Source organism: Merops nubicus, unplaced genomic scaffold (assembly GCF_000691845.1).
Source record: "Merops nubicus isolate BGI_N331 unplaced genomic scaffold, ASM69184v1 scaffold9512, whole genome shotgun sequence".
Taxonomy (NCBI): domain Eukaryota; kingdom Metazoa; phylum Chordata; class Aves; order Coraciiformes; family Meropidae; genus Merops; species Merops nubicus.
The window spans coordinates 67,106-91,523 of NW_008591564.1; the positions used below are offsets into that span (position 1 = coordinate 67,106).

At 39.1% G+C, this 24,418-nt stretch overlaps 1 protein-coding gene across 1 annotated transcript in view; it reads left to right on the forward strand.

Annotated features, from left to right (window-relative positions):
* LOC103782538 (contactin-associated protein-like 5) overlaps positions 1 to 24,418 on the forward strand; it is a 160,282-nt gene that overhangs the window by 57,295 nt on the left and 78,569 nt on the right. The window contains exons 9-10 of the mRNA XM_008950307.1: positions 5,145 to 5,264; positions 17,938 to 18,138. Of these exons, the coding sequence (XP_008948555.1) occupies positions 5,145 to 5,264; positions 17,938 to 18,138 (321 nt within the window). The remainder of the gene's footprint in view (positions 1 to 5,144; positions 5,265 to 17,937; positions 18,139 to 24,418) is intronic.

Consider the following 24,418-nt stretch of genomic DNA (forward strand, 5'->3'; position numbering starts at 1 on the left):
CGGCGGGGGAGGGGTCAGGGTTGGGGGCTGGGTTGGTGTGTGTGGTGGCTTGAAAAAATATGGGATGTGTATCTTTCCATAATTTTTATTTTTTGATTTTTGACCTTATGAATCTTTATATTCCAGGAGATGTAAGATAACATGTAGAATTAGATGATGTCAAACTGACTGGGGATAAAATGTTTGGTTTATAAATGCTGATCAAAGTTTGATGAACCATTTCTTAACCACCTGGGATGATGGGAAGTGAGAAGTAAAGGAAAAGATAGCCATTATGATCAGTGAGTAAAGCAGTCTTCAAAATGAATGCTCTGATGGGATGAGTTGTTGATCTGAAAGGCTAGTTCAGTTTGAGATACTTAAAGCTGAAAGAGATACCTGATAGAGAAACTTGGTATATGTGTTTCACAGAGGATTATGAGGGGTTGGGAGACAGATACCTTGAACTGTGTTAGTGTTGTGCATGCCTGAACACCATCAGCACAGCTCATCCTAGCAGGTAGGCAAGAGCGCATGAGTACTTAGGGAAGCTGCTCTTGGTATGAGGAATGGGGCTCTCAGGCTACACCAGTTTCAGTAGCTAGCTTTGGGAGGATTTTTGAATTTCTTTGTGAAACACAGCAGTAGCCTTTACAAAAAAAAAATTCCTTAAAGAGCACTGCAAAAATGCCAAATGTTTCTGATGCCCAGTTTCCCTTACTAAATCTGGGACCTTGGAGTCCAGCTCATGGCAGTTTTGGTTTTTACCTTGTGCTGTAGTTTACCCTAATACATTTATCTGCCATACCCGACTGTGCAGTCCAAGCCATATTTGCAGGGGGGTGTAGCGTGGGTTCATGTGTGCTGCTGACACCTCTTTCCATCAAACAGTAACATATTCCAACTCCATGAAGCAAACAGCTTCATCCTGACTACCTGAGAGAACTTGGTGGTAGGAGCTGCAGTGCTATTGCTGCATGGCAGTGCTGCTCCTTTGCTAGACAGCCTGAGGAAAAATAGCAGGGGCTGTGAAAATGACATAAATTGTCATTTTCAGGGGTTCTGACACAGTGAAACAAATGTTGCTGGAAACTATAATTTTATCTTCAGTGGCTGGTATAAGTGTAAGTTAGTCCCAAGGAAGTGGGAGGGCTAGAGAAAGAAAACTGATCTTGTTTCTTTGAGACAAAAGACAACTTAGAAGTTTCATTTTTGAAATTATATTTTCAAAAAGTATTTGACTGAGCATTTTAATGAGAAAACAAGCTTTGTATAAGCAGTCTATAAAGAACTTTATTTATGTCAGTTTTGTCCCATTTTGGTGAACACTTTAAAAGCTGAAAACAAACTTGAAGGAAAGAAAGGGTAAGGACAATTAAAGTGCTTCACAAAAAGGAGTAAGATCACTATTTTTTGGTATTTTTTTTAAATTTAAAAATAAAGTTAAAAATTGTTGATGGGTCCTGCTCTGAATGAACTGATTAATAACTCTCCTTTATTAAAAAAGTGTAATTATTGCAAATGTTGTTTGGCACTAAAATGTATACATTTGTAAAGAGTTCCATAATTACCCTTGTTGCTTACTTTCCAAAAGTGAGTCTGTATAAATGAGTAGTGACACTTTAATGACAACTACAGTAATGTTTTGCACTATTCCTAAAACAATGATATCTTCATCTACAACAGAGGAGTCTGGCTCAAAACGGAACGTAAATATAAAAGCAGTTTTCAAAGTTTAGGACCTGGGGTCTTAATGCTCACAGCTGACTGTTCATCTGGTTTTTACTTTTGAATGGTATTTCTGATTCCATACAGAGAAGAATGATTACAAAGAGATCTTCTCTTTCATTGAAGAATAAAGACAGCTTTAACTTGTTGTTACTGGAGTAACAGGTCCTTTTTCAGCAAATGAAATTCCATTACTTTGTTCTGAAAAAGCAATCAGCTCAGCCTGCAAAGTCATTGAGCAGAACTTGGAATGGATGGTGCACTTGAAATGTCTGTAGGGGCATCTGCCATTGACTGAAAAAAAAATATAATTTTCTCCTTAATGCATTCTACAGCATAAAGTAGAAAAAGAAAAAAAAAAAAAAAAGAGAGAACTAAAAGCAACATCCTACCCAGTCTATAATATACAGTACCAAATGCTTAAGATACAAATGTGAAACTTGCATGCAACAATGAAATAAGCTGTCCACCAAATCAGATTTTCTCTAAGTCATTAGAATATGTTTTATGTGCTAGAGCTCAAGGCTTATAGCCTTTTCCCACTTCTGCTACTCCCTAGTATTTACTGCTGAAATTCTCATATAACCAAAAGGAACACATACCAGGATGGATTTTATTCTGGCAGACATAACTGTAGGTTCACTGAATATTGTATATCCTGTCAGATTTATACCAGTTGGACACCGCATCCTGATATCTAGCTCTATACAGCCTTTTTACCTTTCCAAAGCTGCAGTGACAAAGGGGCCATCTAGAGGTGAGTAGATCATCTCTGATCGCATCTGACCACATTATTAACAGCTGAATCTTCATATCTTTCCTTATTAATTTAAAAAAGTATATTTGGGCTCCAGCCAAAACAACAGTGAAGAAGAGGCAAAACACTTAATAAGAAAAAAACTTTGTGATGAAGAAGGAGTTTCTAGCTGTGCCAGTTCACTGACAACATACCAGTTTTATGTCTCTGCCCCTTACACTATCCTTTGTTTTAAAAATACTCAGCAAACAATTCAAAGGAAACAATTGCCATATTCCCTAATGAGACAAGATGAAGTGTTTTGTAATGATGATGACAGCAAATTCACTAAGTGAACTGCACTTTGAGAACTTTGCAAATTGATCAAACCATGATTCCTTGGTTGCTCACTTAATCGCCTGTTACGGTCTCTTTCCTGACCCTCCATATCCCAGTTGCTTTTGTCAGCACTTTGGAGACTCAGAGATTCTGCCAGCCCCTTAGGTTGTGAATAGTGGAAGAATAGGTTCTGGTTTGGGGATTTTATTTTATTTGCATTTATTACATACTCTTGGCCAACAGTCAGAGGGGGAATTTAGAGATCTTCTGGACACCTATGGTGCTTTCTACATCAGGCTAATGACTGTCAGGAAGAAGCTTTCTTAATTCTATTTATTATAGGATAGACACTAATTAAAGGACTGTTTCACCAGGTGCCGAGTACCTTAAGCAGCTTTTTAACTCTAGGTAGGGTAATGTGCCTATTTAGCACTTGGTGAAATTGCCTTCTACCATGGTCGGTCAGGAAAGAAAAGTACAATAGAAAAATGTACTTCAGTCAGTTGTACAAACGACTGACTGGTGAAGAATCGACTTAATTCATCATCAGTTTGCAATCAGAGTCCTTAGAGCTGTGGTTCTATTTTACTGGCAGAAGAAATGTACAAATTTCATTGCAATCTGAGTGATGAACTATCATATAGCATTCTTCAGAACAATAGTCATGTAAGGCTACTTCATGCTGGCCGTTTAAGCTTTCCTGAAATTTGTTTCATTAGAGAAAATACTTTTAGGGAATAAGGGGAAAGGAGGGGTGTGAGTCCACGTGTGCACAGGAATGAAGAGCTGTTCCTGCTGAGGCAGCGCAATTGCTGCCCTCTACAGGAGAGGCTAAGACCGCGTTTCGGAAGTGACGAGGAAGGGGTCTCCCTGCTCTTGATCTGCAAATCTCCTTTAGTTCCTTCCAGATTAAAAGAACCAGGCACTTTGCAGCTGTATTTACAACCTCAACACAGCAGAGACTGTGCCGTGTGAAGTTTAACTGTACTGCTCTGCTGCCTGAAAAGTTGAGGGGACTTGGAAAAAAGGTTTGCAGTGACTAACAGATGTGTTATTCACAAGCTCCCCTGAGTATCTCCCAGTCTGTATAAGTCCTGTGTTTGCTGTATGACGATGTATGAATGTGTGAACAGTAGCTAAGTGTGCTCTTATAATTAAGTACTAAGGAAAAGATAGTTTTGCCCTCACAGCAGCCAAAGATGATATCCAAATATATTTCTGTGTGTTCTGGTACTGGTAGCACTGAAAATCTTACATAAAGCCTAGGGGTAATTTTATTTGCATGCATTTGCATTACTGTGTCTTCCAATAACTCCACCTTACAGGGAGATAAAAGGAAATCTTGATCTATCTGCTGAGTCAATCTGTGTTTTTTTTTATTGTATTTGTTGACAACTAGTTGAATAATCATAAGCTGTTATGGAGAATAAACTTGTCAGTATAATCAGGTAAGTGTTTAAGCAGGCGGAAAAACCAAAATCAATCTTCCTGCAATAGGTTTTAAGGTTACTGTTGTTCAAGATCTGAGATCACACGTGTGACTTTCTGATACATCTTAACTGCCTGACTCAGGAAATTTTCTCTTTCATCCTTGTGAAGTGACAATTGTGATATCTTGTCTGAAAACACGCCTCAAATACAAGGAATTGTACTGGCTTGTGGGAGTTCTTCCTCTTGTTTTTTCTCTTGGTTACCTTCTATGCTTGCTTTATTAACCTCTTGGATTTTCATGGGCACTAATCCTCCAAAAGAAGAATATTGATAAAGCAGAGAGAAAGAGTTGGTTGTAAGAAAACAGGTCTGAAGCATAAAGACATCCCCCATATCTGAGCTTGAGCTTTTCTGCTAGAGGACAGTGGTTTGTTTCCAGTTGGGTAGTAGACAGTGGTAGGGGGCTGTAGATACCTGATAACAATATTCTATGAAGAAGCTGAGGACTGGCAAAAATATTTGTCATCTGTGTTGACAAGACTTGAGTGCATGCCTAGGTAGTAAATCATGTATATATGTGTGTATGCACGTGTGTCTTTGAAGTATCACTACATGGATGTATATGTCTATCCCTCCATAACTAGATAGTGGCGCATTTGAAAGTTCATATCCATTTACTTAAACATTCACATGCTTTAATATAAAATAAGGCAAATACCCTTATCTTTAAAGCCAGCATGTATTAAATTCAAGGAAGTAGCCTAATTTTGAGCATGGACCTAGGTCCAAATGCAGTAAAATCTTTTACACGCTAATCAGCAGTGGACCAACAGGTTATGTAATGACAATAATTAAAGCAGTGCTCATGTGTAAAATGTTATGTGTCTGTTTTCTTCTTGTTTGTAATACAATCACTCTCTGTCTTTTAAAGCTATCTATGAACAATCTTGTGAGGCTTACCGACATCAAGGGAAGACATCAGGTTTCTTCTACATTGATTCTGATGGAAGTGGACCACTTGGACCACTCCGTGTTTTTTGCAATATAACAGGTAATAGCCTAATTTTGTCATAATTGCTTTATTTTATCTCCAGTATGATTGATATGTCTGTACTACTAAGAAGACCTCACAATCACAGGTCTCTCTTTACTGAGGAAAAAGCAGAGAACTAGTATTAACTGAGGTTCAACTCGGAAGTTTTCCCATTAATAGGATCCAAGTAAAAGTTTTTTTATAAACTAAGCTTGAAGGACTCACCTTGTACTGTTGCTAATAATATTTACATCTTATAAAGGGTACTGCTGATGCTGCTGATGTATTTTTCATATTATAACTTTTAAGGTGATGTTTATGTTTTTTACTGAAAATACAGAAACTTAGAATTCTTTTTTTTTTTTTTTTTTTGGTAACTGAATGGTTTCTCTGCTTTATGTGAACACTAGAACTGGGAATTACTATTAAACTCCTTGCTCTGAGCTAGCTGTAAACCCTTCCAGTCTGACTTAAGCAGGAATATCTCCCTTCACATGAGTGTACTGCCTTTGGTGTCACAGAAAAAAGAAACCTTGCTCGTCATGAGTATGGGGTTGTTTAGTCTAGAGGAGACTGAGACGTGACCTTATTGCTCTCTACAACTACCTAAAAGGAGGTGGTACTGGGGCTGGTGTTGGTCACTTCTCCCAAATTACTGATGATAGGATGAGAGGTAATGGCCTCAAGTTGCACCAGGGAAGGTTTTGATTGGATATTAGGAAGAATTTCTTTACTGAGAGAGTGGTTAGGCACTGGAATGGGCTGCCCAGGAAGGTGGTGGAGTCATCATCCCTGGAGGGGTTCAGAAAATGAGTAGGTGTTGCACTTGAGGCTATGGTCTAGTGGATAGTAAAATGTTGGGAGGAAGTTTGGACTTAATGATCCTTGAGGTCTTTTCAAGCCATAGTGATTCCGTTCTCTGATTCTGTGACCTGTATGGAGAAGGCATGATACTCTTAGGAGGAAGGACACCAAAGAGGCAGGTAATGGAGCAAGAACCTAGCAAGGTGACCTCTTGGTTGAGACTTTTCAATGTTATAATTCTGTTGTTTTAAAATAAAGAAGTATTTCAAATGAATAATCCCGTCTGGCAAATTCTCCCCTTAAAAGGGTCCTATTTTGCATGTAGGACTGTCAGGCAAGGATATGAAAAAAGATTACACAGCCTGTGCTATGGGTCGGGATAGATGGCAGAGCATCCTTTATGCTTTTTATTTTTGAAATGGAGAGGAAATTTCCCAGACTATCTCCTGCTTGGCTCTTTTTTTTTTTTTTTTTCTTCCTGTGGCCAGGTGTGGATGAAAGAATATTTTATTACCCATCTAAATTGCTAATTCTGGTTGAGCTACTTTGCTACATATCACCTCCACACTCAATCTTGAAAACTAAAGACTCAGGACATTAATATTTTATCCTTAATCTCCTTGTACTTAAAAAGTCTCAAATTAAATTTTCATTTTGATTTAATTGGGCAATCATTATGTTAATTAAATGCACACCAGTTAATTATTAAGTGTGTTTTTTATTCAAGTGTAACAAATATTTAATATGTGTCTCCACTGTTGTTGAATCTCCTAAGAACTGAAACAGTTTCACCTTTCTGTCTGAATATCCTTCCTTGATCTCTATTATGGGAAATGTGCTTATTTTTATTATTTATCATATAAATATGTGTGATCAAAACATTGTCAGTGCTTTTTATCTTTGCTGAAGAAGTAGGATTTTTGACAAACTCCTTGCAGAAAGCATCTTCTTTCCTCAAATAAATTTCATCTGGCAGAAATCTAGGAGGCATGTACCTAATTTTCTATCTGTAATGAACTTGCTGACATTCTTATTTTATTTTGGTTATGAGAAAAGTGGAGATAGGGAAAACTGATAGAACCTCCTAGCCTGGAAAACGTTTTCTTATTTGTATTTCTTTTCCCCTACATGTCTCATTTGAGGTGGGGGAAGGTCATTTGTCATAGGCATCTTTATTACGTCTATTGTATAACAGAGGTCTGAGACACTGAAAGAAATTACTATTTTACAGTTGTCCAGAGAATTTAAGGTGCAGTTGGGTTATGCTTCTGTGTCATCTAAATAAGTTTTGGATGCCTTAATCACTGGAGATTATTGTCTCTCTGGGAACCTACTTTATCGTTATACTTATAAAAAATTGTTTACAGTAATAGATTAAATGCAAAGTATGGAAAAAATAACTTTATATACACAGGGATGGATTTTGAATTTGTTATTGTTTTCAGATAATGTTTCTGCATACCTTTCTGAAAGTAGGAAGAGGAAGTAAAAAAGTGAAATCCTGTTATATTAGCAACATACAAGGAATAGAGACAAAAAAGTCAGCTTAATTGTTCAGTGATGTAAATCCATACAATACCTCCTGGGAATGGATAAACGTAGATGGTTAGACGTGTGAATGACTTCCACGTATGAGAAGACTAAACAAATGGAAAAGATGGTGGAAGGAACTGTCACAGGAAAGCACGGAGATCATGTGTGGCGTACAGAAAGCAAATACAGTTGGATTTTTGCCATCATGTAGGGACAGTTGGATTATTAGATAGCAAAGTTTGGAGGAGTATTTTCTTTTTCCTAATGCAATGAATAATTCATCATGAAACTTACTACTGCAGGACGTCAATAATACCGGTGTATGAAGAGAGGGGAAAAAAAAAATACCACAAGCTGGAAAAATCCCCAGTCTTGTGTGATAGATTCAGAAGGTGCAAATAAATGTAGAGGTTTAGTTGTGGCTCTCTGCTCAGGCAGCTTTAAAGCACAGATCACTGGGAAATGGGAATGAATTTCAGAGCAAACTTTTGCCTGCCCTTGTTTTCCTGGGTGTCTGTTCACCATTGAAGGCAAAGGTGGGCTCCTAGACTAAATGAAGCTTTGCTTTGACTCAGGCTAGCAGTTCTTATTTTTATACAGTTTGAGAAGCAGTAACCTCTTTATGCCCAAAATGTGTTCAGGTTGAAGAATTTGGAGATAGAATGGAAAATCTGGGGAAATTACTCATTTAGTGCTTTTAAAAGTAGAGGTGCAGTGAGCTAATGACTTCTGAGAATTGCAGTGCCTTGAGTCTGTGAAGGATGAAGTTGAAGACAGAATCAGATAATCTGAAATGAGCAGCCTCATTGCATTTAGAGAGCAGTGTTGTTCCTTAACATTCATTTACATTTGTTTAAAATTCTTTCTGATTTTTACCTGTTTAATTGAAAAGATAAATATCGTGTTTGTAGCCAGTTATTAGCCAGGGCAGATTAACAGCAGCTTTCTCAAATACTGATGTCTGGCCACAGGCATCCAATGTGTGATGTGGATATGGGAAGTATCAACATTACAAGTTAATTTATTGTGTCTATGGTCCCAGAGATTTCTCTGCAGCCCACTGCTCATTAAAAATTCTGGAGAAAAAAAAAAAGAAAAAAAAAGAAACAGAAAATTGCAGTTGTGTGTGTTGCAAAGGAATTGGACAATCATACAAAGACAAAGAGGCAGAAAGAAATAAGGAAAGGGAAATTTTGCAGGGAGAAAAGAAAGAGGAAGCAAATATTTAAAAATATAAAGTAAATTTTCAACATGGCAAGAAATTTAACAGTAGAATGTCACAGAATATCTACTGATGCCAGAGTGAATAGATTTATTTATTCATTGTTTGGAGAAGCAGCTGAAAAAGCAAGGTGACAAAAATTGTAGATGACATGTTATTATTTAAATTGGTCTAGAAAAGGAAGAGTGTGTGAAGCACTTTAGAAGAATCTTGTCTTGAAGGCTCTCTATTTCTAGTAAAAGCAAAATATTGTTTTTGAAGTAAGATGTTATCAGGAACAGTAAGGTACCTAATTAAAGACATAGAAATGTATCTTCACAGAGAGAGGTTAAAAGTAAATAATCCAGGGCTATTTATATTGGGAAGACCCAAAATGAATGGACCTCATTGACAGAAGCAAAGTTTATTTGCATTTTCTGACAATAGGAATAAAGAGCCTGTTCAATGACATTGAAAGACAACAAACTCAAAACTAGATTAAAAAAAAAAAATAACACCTTATTAACATAATGTTTTCTTCACTTTATATACCCATTATGCACAATGCAAAGTCACTTTCACAGGAAAGTTCATCCATTCCAAGAAACAACGAGGAATCCACACCAAATATATGTGTGCATGAGGGAAGTGAACCCAGCATATGTGCCCAAACTATGTCTGGATGCTACAAGAGACACTATGAGGATTTGTGTGGGTCCATACAGGGATTATTAATTTGGGATGATTGCATTCAGCACCATGGGAATATAGCTAGTTTCCATCTGCGTGGGAATGTGAACTAGCTCTGCTAGTTTTATCAGTGTTCTTCCACCATCTGTGGTGCTCTAAACCCACACTTTTTTTTTCTGCATAAAGCACACAGAGAATGTGTCCTGTCATGCTCTGGGTTAATGAACAACCACCAGCGCTGGAAAGAAATTTTCCCTGTAGGCTAATTGTTTGATAATTAGCCCAGTTGAATTAATCTTCACTTTCCACTGAAGTGATTGATAACAATCAATACAGAAAATGGCTAATGGACCCTATGAACCTCTGGTCTGGCAGTCTTTCTATCATTGTGAGGTTTGTTCTTTTTCTCTTGTTGCTCAGAAATTTATTGATCTGTCTGGAGTACTGCTTAAATGCTAATAATCATAATCTCCAGTGCAAGGTCTGTAGGCATGTAATTCACATCCATGTATTCGTTTTGCTTCCCTTTATGGAAAGTATTTGTAATGACCTTTCCTCAGCTTCTCCAGAGTAAATTTTACCCTTGATATATGAAAGATTTTCTTAAAGTACACTTGACTCATTCTGTCACTGTGCTTCTTTACTGGTGTTGTTTTACTGTATGCAGACCCTGGGCTATCAAATCAATAATGCTTAGAAATTGCCATGGCTAGATCAATGGTTAATTTTATCTTAGCCTGATATGTGTCCGGTCCTTAAATAGTTTGTCTCTTTTTTTTTTTTTTTTTTTTTTTTTTTTTTTTTTTTTTTCTTCCCCTTTTATACCAAGAGGTGCAGCTTAGAGAAAGATGAATCCTCATGCCAGGTCTTACTGCTAGTCCACACAAGAATCTGGTCATCTGGTTATGTAATTTATTAATCCATTTTCCATAAGGAACCATCTCTCCTTTTACTTTGTATAGCAATTACACTGATACAGAAGTCACCAGAAGTTATATTTCCTGTGGACTTGGCTGACTGTCATGTAGAAAGAGGGACTGCCACTGGTTAGGCTGAGACAGTAACAGAGAGGAGAAGGAGGAGGAGGAGGAGGTCATGCCCTTAATTCTAGTTTTATTACCTGCAACTATGTAACTGTGGAACAAGAAATTAAATGGTGAAACTCCCTGAGATGCTCAGAATGAGCTAGATAAGATTTTACAGCTTTGACCTTACTGAGGAAGTTTTTGGAGTGCCTTTTTTGGTCTGTTCTTTTTTTTTTTTTTTTTTTTTTTTTTTAAATGCACCTTATTGTCTCTAATTTTGATTGACTTTATCACTAGAGAAAATGAATGGGAATTCTTTACAAATTATTTACTACAGTTTATGTTAAAGACAGCTATTAAAGATTTACAGTTTATCCCCTCAAACATTACAGGTCTTTTGACACACTGTAGTTCTGGCAATTTATACACTTTTGTTTTGAATTTTCATTAAGTATGCCAGAACTTCATAACATGAAAAACCTTTAGTGCTTATGTTGTGTCAAAGGCATTGTGCCGTCAACAGCTGCTTTTCTTTTTTCAGTGAAATTGTTATGTTTATATCACAGCAGAATTTCTGCAGGCCATCTTCACTGTCACACTTGCAGCAGGCCCCCAGGGAAGTTTTAGCACAGAATGTAACAGTAGATATTTTCCTCTAGCCTTTACCTTTTAACTAAAGGTTACTGCAACTTAATCACTGCCACATTTGCAGTGCTCAGAAGTTAGAGGTAAGCTGTGGCTCTCTAAAAGTCACTCCTGCTGTTTCAATTACAAGGAGTGGATCCATTTGCTCCAGATATGGGTGTCTATTGCCGTGTTGGAAACCTACAGATGTCCTGCCCAGCCTCTTGGTGTAGCATCAAAATGCCAGGTGTCCTGTGGTCTCCACTTCTTGTCTGCCAGGCTCATGCAGACATCTGAGCCATCACAAGGTGCAAAAAACACCAAAGTGATTATGTGGAATCTCTCAAAACTGCCCTTAGATGAAAGAGGCTGAGTCAGAGAGGACTGCAGTATTGTCACAAGTGCAAGAAGTGTGAGCGCAGTGGAGAAGTGTCCCCTTTGCACTAGAAAATTGTTAAGCAACTGCCCCTTCAATTTCTGGAGAGGAGTATTTCTCACTGCTTCTTGTGGATACCCAGTATTAGAGGAAATATGGAAATGTAGGAACATCAAGCAGTAGGCTGGCAGGATAATAGCTTGCCCTCTCTGGGATTCAGCACAACATGAGGGATAAGAGTGCAAGGCATCGTAGTGGAGATGTCTCAGCTGACAGAGACACCTTCAACCTGTGGGCTTAGAGGGAGCAAACTTCATGCCCGGGGTTTAAAAGAATTGGGAACCCAGCTCTTCCCTCCCTGCCAGGGCTGGGACAGCGTGTCTCTGGAGCTGAGGTTGTGATGCTTTCCTTGTGCTTGTTGCTGACTGCCAGGAAGGATTTACAGTTGGGGAATGGTTCCAGGCATGAGCATCCCTAAGGAATGCACACTAGCAGGTGCAGTCTGCCAGTACCATCAGAAAGTGTACTACATGCAGTACTGGGGAGTGGGAACCCCCTCCTGAATTGTTTCCATGGAAATGTGTTGTGGTGCTTCAGCAGTGTCTGAAAGTGACTGAATCAGAAAATAGGAGGAGGCTGATGAGCACAAAACAAGCTGCAAAAATATATTGCTGGGTCAGACAGCAGGAAAAAAAAAAAAAAAAAAAACCCAACCAAAAAACAGTACATAGGAAAAAAAAGTGTATATGGGTGGGTTTCATAGGAGACTAGCGAAGTAAAGTTGCTTACAATAAGAAATTGTCTTTTCCTATTCTTTGGGGGTGTATGTTAGAGCAGCTGGGTAAAAGTGCCACTGCAGCTTAAAACAAGAGTGCTCAAGGAGGAGAGCCTGTCTTTTGTGTGGCTACACCTGTAGTTAGTTATAGGGACAGCTTTCAGGACAATATTTGGCATTCAATGTAGAGCACTACAAAACAAATGCATCATATGAGCTCTCAGAGCAATTTTTCTCTCTCTCACGTAGCATTTACCGTATGTTTGGCTTGTTGGCAATTTAATCAGTCTGAATAATCTTGTTTTGTGACAAACCTCCTAAATCATAAAGGAGTGATGCAGTTTGTATGGGTGAAATGTGCTCCACAGAGATATTTCAAGTTGAAGAATAAAAATGAGAATTAGACAATACAGAACTCACTGAAAGCCAGTTTTCCAGCTGCTCTAATTTCCCACAATTTAATTTGTGTGCTATCAAAAGCAACTTGGAGGCTTCCAGAAACATGATAGAACTATGAGTGAGGCTAAACAGAGGGTCTAAAATGTGCTGAATACATTGCAGTCCATGCTGTAAAAAACATCTCTCAAGACTAAATACAGGCAGCACAATATCCTAGTAAATTGGACCATTAAATAAAACTGTGAATTCATAAAGCTGTAGCATTACCCTGAAATTAAAGCACTGTCACCTTTGAATTATGGAACAATTTGACAAGCATTTAGGAAATCTGTTTTTCAAGGCTACATTTAACTATTCCAGGTTATACAGTAGAAGATGTGACTGCACTCTCCTGCTGGGTTTTCAATGACTTCCAGCTTGTGTGTGGTTTGAAATTTTACCAAGCTGAGAAAGTAATAAAATAATAAAATGGAATAATACATGGCAAAAATAAACAGTGACCTTTGCCTGGAAAATAGCTTTTTTCATTCTCATTACAAATTCATAAGTGCAGGGAGCACTCATTAAATTAAATAAACATAAAAAAACCCCAACCCTATAGTATGGACAGATGTAAAAAAATAATGATAACCTCTTTGTTGAAATAAAGGAAAAAAAAAGGCCTTATTTGCCTACATGAACTGTTTCCAGGTATGGAAATGACTATAAGGAGATAGTGGTAATAAGCTTATTTTGAATCTGTTACAGTGTCAGTACCTAATATAATGAAAACAAAACAGAATCAATATTAAACTAACAAGCAAAACCCCCCAAGACCCCCAGCAACCACAACAAAAACATCCTCCTGTTGTGAAACAGGAACAATTGACACTTTCAAAAGCCATAGGCGCAATCCACACAGAGGTATGCAAAGGCACATGCAAGTCATGGAGCTGCTGCAGACAGCTGTTGCACTGCTTTCTAGCTCTAGTGATCTGTGTGCATGTCCAGATTGAAGCATGCCTGAAATGCAAGGTCCCAGATTGTCAGCAGGTTTCAGAGTACACGCTGATCGATCTGTAAGCGTATGATCCCTCTACCTCATTCTGAGCCAGGCAGCTGTGTTCAGGGAGCAGCCCTGGCTAAACTTGTACACGTGAATTTGAGAAAATAGTGTGTTATTTCTAAATGCTGCCAGGTTTAAAGTAGAGAAAATGGTGCTTGAATAAAGCCCAAGACTTGACCTTGATGGTGAGGATCTTCAGAACAAAGGCATTTTGGTATGATCTGTGGAAGCAGGTGACCGTGGTCTTGCTGTCGTCTTGGAATGATTCAAGAATTTACTTCCCTGCACCTCTTAGTTACTCCTCCCTCAGGAGCTGAGATGCAGGAGGGAGCAGTGTGGGCTCTCCTGCTCTGTCCAATGTAAACTAAATTTTACATTTAAACTAAATTTTAAATATTTTTTAAACTCATTTGCTGCCTGTAAACAAAAGGGTGTCCTATCTGAAAGAGGGAACTTTCTGTGGTGGTTTCTTTTTTGTTTTGTTTTTCCTGTGACCCAAATGTAAACCCTTCTTATTGCAGGTGGTGTGCGACTTTGAGTGTGTTGCCTAGTCCCTCTACACCTCATGTCCCTTTTTCTGAAATGGAAGTACTTATTCTTTCCCTGGGAAGTGGAGCGAAGCATGGCTGAGGCAGCTGAATATGTCTCTTCCTCCCCTAACACTGCTGTCACTGGTTCTTTTGTCTTGCATCATTGGTGTGTTGGGCCACCCTTCTAATCTGAAGAATTCCTTTCAGACTCTCATGTTTTTAAAGCCTGTTGCATAGGGTTTGTGTTTTTGTTTTTGTTTTTTTTTTTTTTTTTTTTTTATGTTAAATATAAAAAAGGTGGCAGAGGATGTGCTTCTTTGTGCTCTTTCTACAGCAACTGTGCATAGGGAAAAGAAACAAACTTTTGAATGGCAGTAGCTTTTGCCATCCAGGAGGTATGCTTCCTGGTGGCTGTGACTTTCTTTTCACTAGATCACTGAGCCAAGCTTACATATTTTTTGAGAAGCTATACTGATGGTTACCTTTACTTCAAAGACAGAGCACAGAGGGAATCTTTGAAGTGACCAGAAAAGCACAGATCAGATTTGTAAAAGTAATAAAAATAACAGAACAGACATGTGTAGACTAGAAAATGCCTGAAATATAACTCTAATTCTTCCCTTCTGCTGTTAGCTTTTTTTTTTTTTTTTTTATAACTCTGGGACATGATTACTTTGAGTACATAAAGAAACATGAATTGTTTTTTGCTTCCCTTCACAAGCCAGAGGATGGAAAAGACTGCAGTTATCTTCTTATTTCTGAAAGATCCTGGAGAAAAGTGGAAAAAAGCAGTTCTTGAATGCCAAATTTCAGATCTCAGATGGACAGCTGAGTGCAGCTCAATAGCAACCACTGAAAATTAATGAACAATCACAGAGGCAAAGAAGAGAAAGAAGGAAAAGTCATATGGTCCATCAATATGGACAACAATTATCCGAGAAAGTGTATGATCAACACACTTATTAATGAGTGCTTGTCGCTTACAGTATGTTTGCTGGTGTCTTGTTCAACCTCATTACATGTCTATTAATTACATTTCCAACACTTGGGGTTTTTTTTGTATTTTTTTTGTGTTTTTTTTGTTTGTTTGTTTGTTTGTTTTTGTTTTGTTTTTGTTTTTGTTTTTTTGTTTGTTTTTTTTTTTGTTGTTGTTGTAGTTGTTGTTTGTTTTTTTTTACTGCTACGTTTACTAAGTTCTTCCTAGTAATCCTTCTTTGCCTCTAAATTACTAGATCTTGATGCTTCTGGTTTTTCAGGTACCCGCATAGCACTTTTCCTGGTATACAAGCACATAGCCTGGAAAGCCCAGTAGTGTTGATGACTCTGAAACTCTAGTGTTAGGCTGCTGAAGTTCCTGAGCAGCACTGTAGCCACTAGTGTGAGCATTGGTTTTGTTGCCATTTCTCAAAATTATAAGTCTTAATGGGGAGGAATTTATGACTGTTCATCTGGAATTTCAGCAAACAGTTTGCTCCATCATCTTGTGGTTTTACGTCGTGCTTATAATGTCAACAACTTGATGTTTCTTTTTTTAGTAGACTTTTTGGTGAAAGCAAGGGTGAAACTTCTATCAGCTTCAGTGAGAGGAAAGTTAGCTCACCCTCAACTGCTTCTGAAAAATGCACTCTCTTCATGTTAGTCCTTAAGAGAAAGAAAAAAAAGAAAAAACAGAGACACTCTGGCTGATAAGAATCACTGCTTTCAGTTGTGCATGATATGTGTTATGAAGTCTTTGAATTATATTGTGCTGGAAACAATATATGTGCAGGACTGTGCAGGGTATTATGCTACAGTGTTGGCTGTGATAACAACCACTGGGGCATGTTTTACAAGCAATAAATTTGTAATATTTCTTGTGATTTTAATCTAGCTTTTGTTTATCACATTGTAGCAGTGTTTCTTTGAGCTCCAACTCAAAGGATTCTTAGGCAAAATCCTGAACTCAAGAATCACACAATTACAGATCTATGAACAAACACTTTATCCACCATCACAGAAATGATGAGAGTGTTGTGAGTGAATGTATGTTTTGCTGGGCATAAATTGTCCTTACAGTTAATGCCATGCATTACTGTGAGAGTAATTTCCCTGTAACTTGCAGCCAGGTCTTGGAACAGACCTCTTTAAATAGTCTCCAGATGGTTGTTGTTACTTGCCTGTCATCTAAATGCCTCCATAATGGCAATCCATTAAATAATCTGAGTGTCTTTGCACAAATAGCCCATTTAGTATTTTTATACATCTATTAGAGTTCTGTTGAAGTAATCTGTGGGATATTTGTAGTTCAATGAAAAATACTTCAGCTGCAATGCATTGCAGTGGCCACAAAGCTGCTGGGCTGGTCATGCCAGTGTATTTGGGAGTAACTGGGAAGTTTATGTTCTGCAGGAACTCACACCAGGTAATCTGGTAAAATCATCTCAATGCTTAAATGCATAGTTTCAAAGGCTGGTTTAGAAAAGATCGGGTTCAGTGTTATCCAGAGATTCACTGTTGAGGCATAAATAACAAAATAGAAATCTCTTGTCTACATTTTGCCTCTTCCACTCTAACTATCCATAGATTACTGCAAGTGAGATTAATCATTTGTCAAGAGGAAGATTTCAAAATTTGCTGTCTTAATTTTTCGTCTTGTCAGTATTTTGTATCCTCTCTAGGCAAGCAGGGTCTTTGTTAGAAGTTTACTGGTTGTAACTTTTAGTAACATCGTGGAGCGCATGTAAGCCTCAGTCCTGTGAATCCTCATTAAGGAGTACACTTTTTATTCTGGGTCAGCTTGGCAAATTGGCTATTCAGACTACCCTTGTTATCTTGCTTTTGCTATCTCACCAGAAGCAGCTGGGAAACAGCCTCCCTGCTAAGCTAATTGCTTCTAACTGTGATATTCTCCTGAACATGCCAACCCCAGTGCTGGTCATGAGCTGAGTTGTTACAGTGGAGGTTGTGCCTAAGCCTAGATTCTGCTTTCTGTTTCCTACAAAATCCCTTGCTCTGGCAGTAAACACAATGAAGGAGATGAGAATGGGCTCTCCAGCATGGAACAGCATCAACATCTACAATTACCCACAGAAGCCAAGTCATATTTTTGTCATATTTTTACCATCATCCAAGCAGGGCATCATTCCACATATATGTAGAAAAATCTAAGAACTGAGTAAAATGAGTGATCTGACTTGCAGCTGGTCGGTAAGATGTTCTAGCTTACTGGGAAGAGTTTGTGGTGAATTTGTGCAAGCTCATCAGCCACAGTTCTCTGCTGCCATTTCTTGTTGTAAGAGCATGGGCTGTGCTCTCAGCTACAGCTATGTTAGCAAAAGATGCATTACCCCCATGAGCAGTATTACACCTTTTCTCTCAGGGCCAAAGCCAGCTGAAAGGAATCTTATTTTCTTCAGATACCCAGCAATAGAAGATACCCAAAATCTCCTGTGGTTCCCAGGAAGCTTGTACATGTTCTCTCACTCAGCAGTCTCTGCAGTATTTGCTTGAGCTGGTTCGGGGAGAAACAACTCTGAGGGCTACGCTGACCTGTAACAGATCTTCATCGCAGAGGACCATTTCAGAGCCCAGGGTCCTGACTATGCTCTCTCTAATGCAGTAAAGGGTTAGATTTCAATTGGGTTTTTGTTCCCTGCTTGTTGAAAGTTTTTTGCTGTTAACTTCCCATTCAATCCTTTCTCATTTAACAGAGGATAAGATCTGGACTGCAGTGCAGCACAATAACACAGGTCTAACCAAAGTGCAAGATGCTGATTTGAAGAAGCCATACACTATGTCCTTTAACTACAACAGCAGTATGGAGCAGCTTGAAGCCATGATAAACAGTGCAGAGTACTGTGAACAGGAGGCAGCCTACCACTGCAAAAAGTCACGTCTCCTGAACACCCCAAGTAAGTGCTACAATCCCAAATTTTTCCTCGTTAACGCTTATTGATTATATAACAGATGCAAGCCATAATGTGTCATCAACCAAAACAAATAGTAGCAATACAGAATAGAGTGAAAAGTCTTTTACCTTTGTATTGAGTTCATGTGGCAAGGTTTTGGTAGCATGGGAGCTACAAAGGGTGGCTTTTGTGGGAAGCTGCTAGAAGCTTCCTTGATGTCAGGGAGATCCAATGCCACCAGGCTCCAAGATGGACTTGCTGCTGGCCAAGGCTGAGCCCATCGGCGATGGTGTTAACACCTCTGTGATAACAGATTTAAGAAGGGAGAAAAAAATAAAAATGAAACAAAACAAGCCAAAAACTAAACAAAACAAAACCAAAAACAAACAAAGCAGCAGCTTCAGCTGGAGGGAGGAATGATAATACACTCAGAGAAACAACTCTGCAGACACCAAGGTCAGCAAAGAAGGAGGGGGCAGAGGTGCTACAAGCACCTGAACAGAAATTCCCATACAGCCCATGATGATTACCGTGGTGAGGTAGGCTGTCCCTTTGCAGCCCATGGAGGTTGTCCAGGGAGTACATATCCTCCCTGGTTTTATTTTTTCATTGCCCTACTCTAATTTGAATGGTAATGCATAAATTAATTTTTCCCCAAGTTGTTTCTGGTTTGTCCATTACATTGATTAGTGAGTGTTCTCTCTTTATCTCAACCCAGGAGCTTTTTGTTATGTTTTCTCTCCCTGTCCAGCTGAGGAGGGGGAGTGATAGAGCAGCTTCCGTGGACACCTGGTGTCCAGCCAGGGTTAATCCACCATAATGTTCTTAGATACCACTGTGCCATGCCTGTCTGATGCAAGAGGGTCAGAGCTCTGCAGGGGAGTTTCCACTCTGTAAGTTCATGCAGACAAAGGCTCTGAAAACTTCTACCCTGGAAAGTGCTTACTTAGAAACCTCAAAATCTGTATTTAGCTGTTGGTAAACTGATGTATTTATTTGTTTATATTTTTTAACTGTATATTAAAGATAGAAAGCATCCAGATTACTCTAGACTCTTATGATGTTTCTGGTGAAGAGAACCCTCTTCTGAGTCCCACAGCCCTGAATATGATGTTGAAGGTACTTGGCAGACAGTTTCTGGGGAGAAACTAATTTTACCTTTATGATAGAAGGAATAATGTTGGGTTTTTTTCCCCCTGACTTACTGTAACACCAACATGAAAGCAGAGGGTCTGATTGTGTCTTTCTCTGATACTAAATTTCTAGTGGCTACTCAGAATGGCTGCCTTCCACTTGACTGCTGAGGTCAGGATTTTACATTTGCTTATCTAGAGAGAAGAATGACATTAAAGGCAGGCTTCTCAATGTCTTCACAGTCCCATCTGGTTACTCGTCTGTATGGTCCTAGTGACTCTTTGATTGTTAGAAACTCTTAAATTTGTTAGTAGGTTAGAAGAAATATCACGGAAAGCCTTAAGGGGAGCTTGCAATGGGAGTTCCTATTGTGTTAAAATACATTGCTTAATGAGATGTATCAAAAACTTGTCTGATTCCAGCAAAGTCACTATAACACTGAATGTTTATGGATCCAGTAATCAGATGCCTTAAAATTTATTTTTAAAACTTGTCTTTTTTATCATCAGATTTTATCAGCCAAGAACTGCTTGTATGGTTAATCATTTTTTAAATAATGAAATGCTAATATCAGCATCCAGGGTAGAGCACAAAGGGAAAAGAAAATCCAGGCTTAACTGCTCGTAAACAGGGGGAAGTAATGTCTTAAAAACACTTCCAGTGTTGTTAGCATCTGTATCCCACACCACACTTCACATGTTAAAAATATACACTTGCTTCCATATGTTGAAAAGATATATTTACAGTGATTATTTCTGAAATATTTCTTCAATGATGAATGCCACAATATTAGAGCAGGTCTGCATGTGTTTACTTCTACACATTACTGTGAGGTACGTGGTTATGTGTACACAGAAAGGTGCAGTATGAGAGAATGTTGAGATACCTCTTGTATGTATGCCTATATAAAGAACACTTCTTAAGGATTCAAACCCATTTCTCCTTTATAAAATAAAAAGTAGTGATAATCTTGTGTAACCTGAGAGCATATAAACTATCCTGCTCCTGGGCTAAAACTATCTACCAACTAGCAGACTAAGATGATTCCTGATAGGCAGCTTGTCCACTTATTCAGGACCAAAATTGTGACTCTGACTCCTCAAGGTAGAGGATACAGGGATGGTGTCCAGCAGCTCAGCTTGCACCCTTGCAGCTGCTGAAGAGCCACCGTGGCCCTGACAGTTGACCACAAAAGAACTGCACAACTCATAATTCTTTAATACAGCTCCAGCTGATAAATCAGAAAAAAAAGTTACAATGCTGTGTTGTGCATGGGGAAGACACCATATTTTTTTTGCTTCTTTTTACTTCCTTTTGTATGCTTTTTAATTGTGCTTTCAGTTTTCATCCTAAACTTTCTCAATAGCCTAATGTGATAATTTGGCGATATGCAGAATGTGTTAAAAAATAAATCATTTGAGTTCTCGAAATGACAAGATATGGGCACCAATTTGTTCTTACCTATTAAGTGTTTTTAAAAGATAGGCATTTTTTTTCCCCAAAGCCTTAAATAGCTCTATTAATTGATATTCATTTGGAGGTGAATTGCTGCTCTTCTAAGAGCCCAGAGAGCCAGAGGTACTGAACACTGTAGGTGTCTGGAAGAGTTCTAAGGTTTGAAGAATTTTCATTTCTAAACTTGAAGATGAGCTACAAGTATGAATAACCCTAGGGTGTTTTGCTTCACTCACTGCAGAAGGTTCTCACCTGCATGGTTTAGGCCCAGAAGTTTTTGGAGGGAGTCTGATTTGGGGACAGAGTATCAGAACAAAAATCAAAAGAGTTTTGTTTCTGGATTTGGTCTACGGTTTTGAATGCCTGAAGCCCTATGTCCTTTCTGTGTTGCCAGGGTACCATAATGTGTAATTACAGTTAATGAACCACACTTCAGATCTGCCTTCAGAAGTGAGTATACAGTGCACATGTATTGCTGACAATGCTGTGTTCATAGGCCAGCAGGAAACCCAGCCTGCTGAATATCACCTCTCATTAATACCTCTGGACTGAGTCCAGCAGAGAATACTTGATGGAAGGGCACCTGCCAGAAGTATATCTGATCTTGACAGAGCTATAGAAGTCTCCCTTTTTGCAAGGAATCTAATTAATTTCTGAGCGTCCTCTCATTTTGTTTTTTGTTTGTCTGTTTGTTTGTTTTCTGAGAACAAGGAATCTCCTAATCATGATTAGAATATCTCAGTTGGCAACACAAAAACGAATCCTTGTCTTTGGGTTCTAAACACTATCATGTTCCACAGAAAAGTGATATAAAGACTTCCCTTTCCTTTTGTATTTATAATGTTGCTCTCCAGCAAAGATGTATGTTGTCACATAACAATTTTGACTTTCATAGCTTTGATTGGGGGGGATGATGAAAAAAGTCATGTGCCTGGGCAAACAGGCAACCATGGCACTCTGGGCTGCCTCAGAGAAAAACCAAGGGACGTTCTTGGCTAGCGTAAAATTATTGCACTTTATATCAAGGAATTTGTTTTTCCTCTCTTCTTACTACCTCTTGCCCTGAAAAAATAGGCACATCCCCACTGGGTGTGATTCAGCATAGTCTCCCCATTGAGGTTCTTGGATTTACATCTACAATGTGTCAGACGTGCAATCTGGCAGTTGGCAGAGGAGTTTACTCATCTCCACCTCCTGCTGTCTGGAACAGCCTTATCAGTTCTCACTGTCATACTATGGCTTAGCTGCAAGCATGTCTTTGAAAAACTAAAATTAAATTGCCCAGAACTGCATTTTTGTACATCTCTGCCATGAGATAGATTTTCAGCAGGTTTGTTCATCAAAGGAATAACTGGCTTTCTTATCATGCTGGCAAATGAAACTTATAATTTATGACCAGTAATTGCAAGTCTGTTATGACTTCTCCATGCCTGTTGGAAAGACAATCACATAACCAAAGCAAATCTGACAGTTGGCATCAATTAGGAAAGTCATCCATACTCTTAGCAAAAGATTGCAGACTTTAGCAGCGCCTCATCCTTAGAAGCACAGACCAAGTCAAGCTAGCAGGAGAGGAGAGGGGTGACCAGGAAGCTTGGGCTACCTCTGAATGTGCTGGTGATATTCTGTGAGTATGAAGAGAAATTTAGGTCTCTGGGGTTCTAATTTGCTTTCTTTGTGGAGCACCTTGGGTGATTACCTCAGATAAGGGTACATATACAAGGATAGATGCATGTGTGCGCATGCACGTTTAATTAAACTGCTACCATGCAATATGTTTGAAGGTATGAAAGCACTTTATCAGCTGAACAAACCCTCACTTCTGACTGAATGTGCTCAGTTTTCTAGAAGCAGTGGGTGTACTCAAAGGCTTAACACTTAGGAAGCTGCTTCACATCCACCATATCAAGGACTTAACACGGTAACGGCTGTATCAGTGGCAGGATAGCTTGCTTTACAATACTTGGCTGACAGTCTGTCAAGTTCATAGCACATTTGTGTAGGCAGGAACTGAGAAAAGATCAGTCCTAAAGCAAAATCAAAAAAACAGGAATGTCTTCAGGAGGTGTTTTTTTTCTGCCTTCTTCCTTATTTTTCTCTTCCAGTAGAATTCCCACATCATGTCACCTCAAGCTTTGATTTCGAACATCCGTCCTAAACTACGCAATTCTTCCCTGAACTTTCTGACTGTTACTCTTAAGATCTGTCAAGTCCCAGTATTATATGACTTGCTCCCAGGCTTCTTCTCCCCTCTGCCCCACAGCTAGACCTGTATCTCGGTGCCAAACTGCACCACGTACCGCCTCCAGCGCTGTGACCCCTTATGGCAGACAGCTCTTTGCCCTCACCTGTGAACCACAGCATTTGCATTTTGTACGTCTGTTATTGGAGGGAAAGATGTAGTGCTACCTCACAGCAGGGAGCGTGTCCTAATTTCTGAGTTTATACTCTAGTCTTAATTCTGCTGCTGACACAGTTCAGTGGTGGTTTTTTTATGCCCTGTATGTTACTAGAGCTCTTCGTCTGTGCAGGCTCCCTCTTTAGTTCCAGATGAGCTGTCCCGTGATGTCAGAGCATAAGATGCTAAGAAATGTCTGGCAGAGTCCTGCCTCTCATAGTGGCTGCTGGAGAGATGCAGTGTAGGGTGAGTACACAAATCTGGATGTCTTCAGCACATCCCTCAGTATGTTCCCATCATCCACAGCTGCTTTATTAAGGGCATTAGAGTTTATGCCATCACCGATGCCTTTTAGTATCCACTATTAAAGTGCTGGGGTCTAAACCTCCAGCCCTGAATCAGGGTTGACATATGGATGAGGTCCACAACCAGGCAGGCGACCTTCCTGATTTGTTTTCACCCAGGGCCTGGCCAGGCTTGGGTGGGAACCAATTAGGAGATCACCACCAGGTGACCTTCCCTTAGCATTAACATTGGGTGTCTGACCTCTAAAGTTAACAGCATAAAAGCTGGCTCTGCCTGTGGTGAAGGGGGGAGTTTGATCTAGGTAGTGAGTGCATTGTGTAGGATTTCTGGTTACTGGAAGGGCCCCCAAACTATCCATTTTGGGGAGAGTTCCTAGCAATGGTGGGACAGAGACAGGAGCAGAGGGAAGATTACACCTGTAATAATGGCGCTATTTTATGGTCATGGCTATACAATTGGAGTTGGACTGGTCAGCTGGTTGCACGATAGGTTTGCTCCTGTTTTCACTGCATCTTACACTATAAGTGAACATATCAACCTTTTTGTTCCTTGGGTGGTTAGCAACCTCATATCTTCCATGTATAATTCAGAATCAGAGGGAAAGATCTGGCCCCTGTGCTGCTTACTGATAGTAGTATCCTTCTTGTTGGGGTATACAGTCGGCAAAGGAGATATGGTTCTGGTGTTCACAAATTTGTCTAATTAATTTTTGAACTTTGTTATATTCCCTGTCTCCTAGGAAAGCAAGTTTTCTACTTACTGTGTACATACCTACTTTTTATATTTAATGTGTTTTAAAGTAATGTTTTCCAAAATGCACTGAGTTCTGGAATTGCAGGATGCAGTGAATCAGTTCTGCACTTACCCAGTGCTTTTACAGTCCTTTTAGTTGCCCTTCTTGGACCTTCACTAGCTCTAGTATTTTTCTCATCAGCAGTGGCCCAGTGTGGCTGAGGCATGGTTTGAACCCAGGTTTCATATAATGGGGAC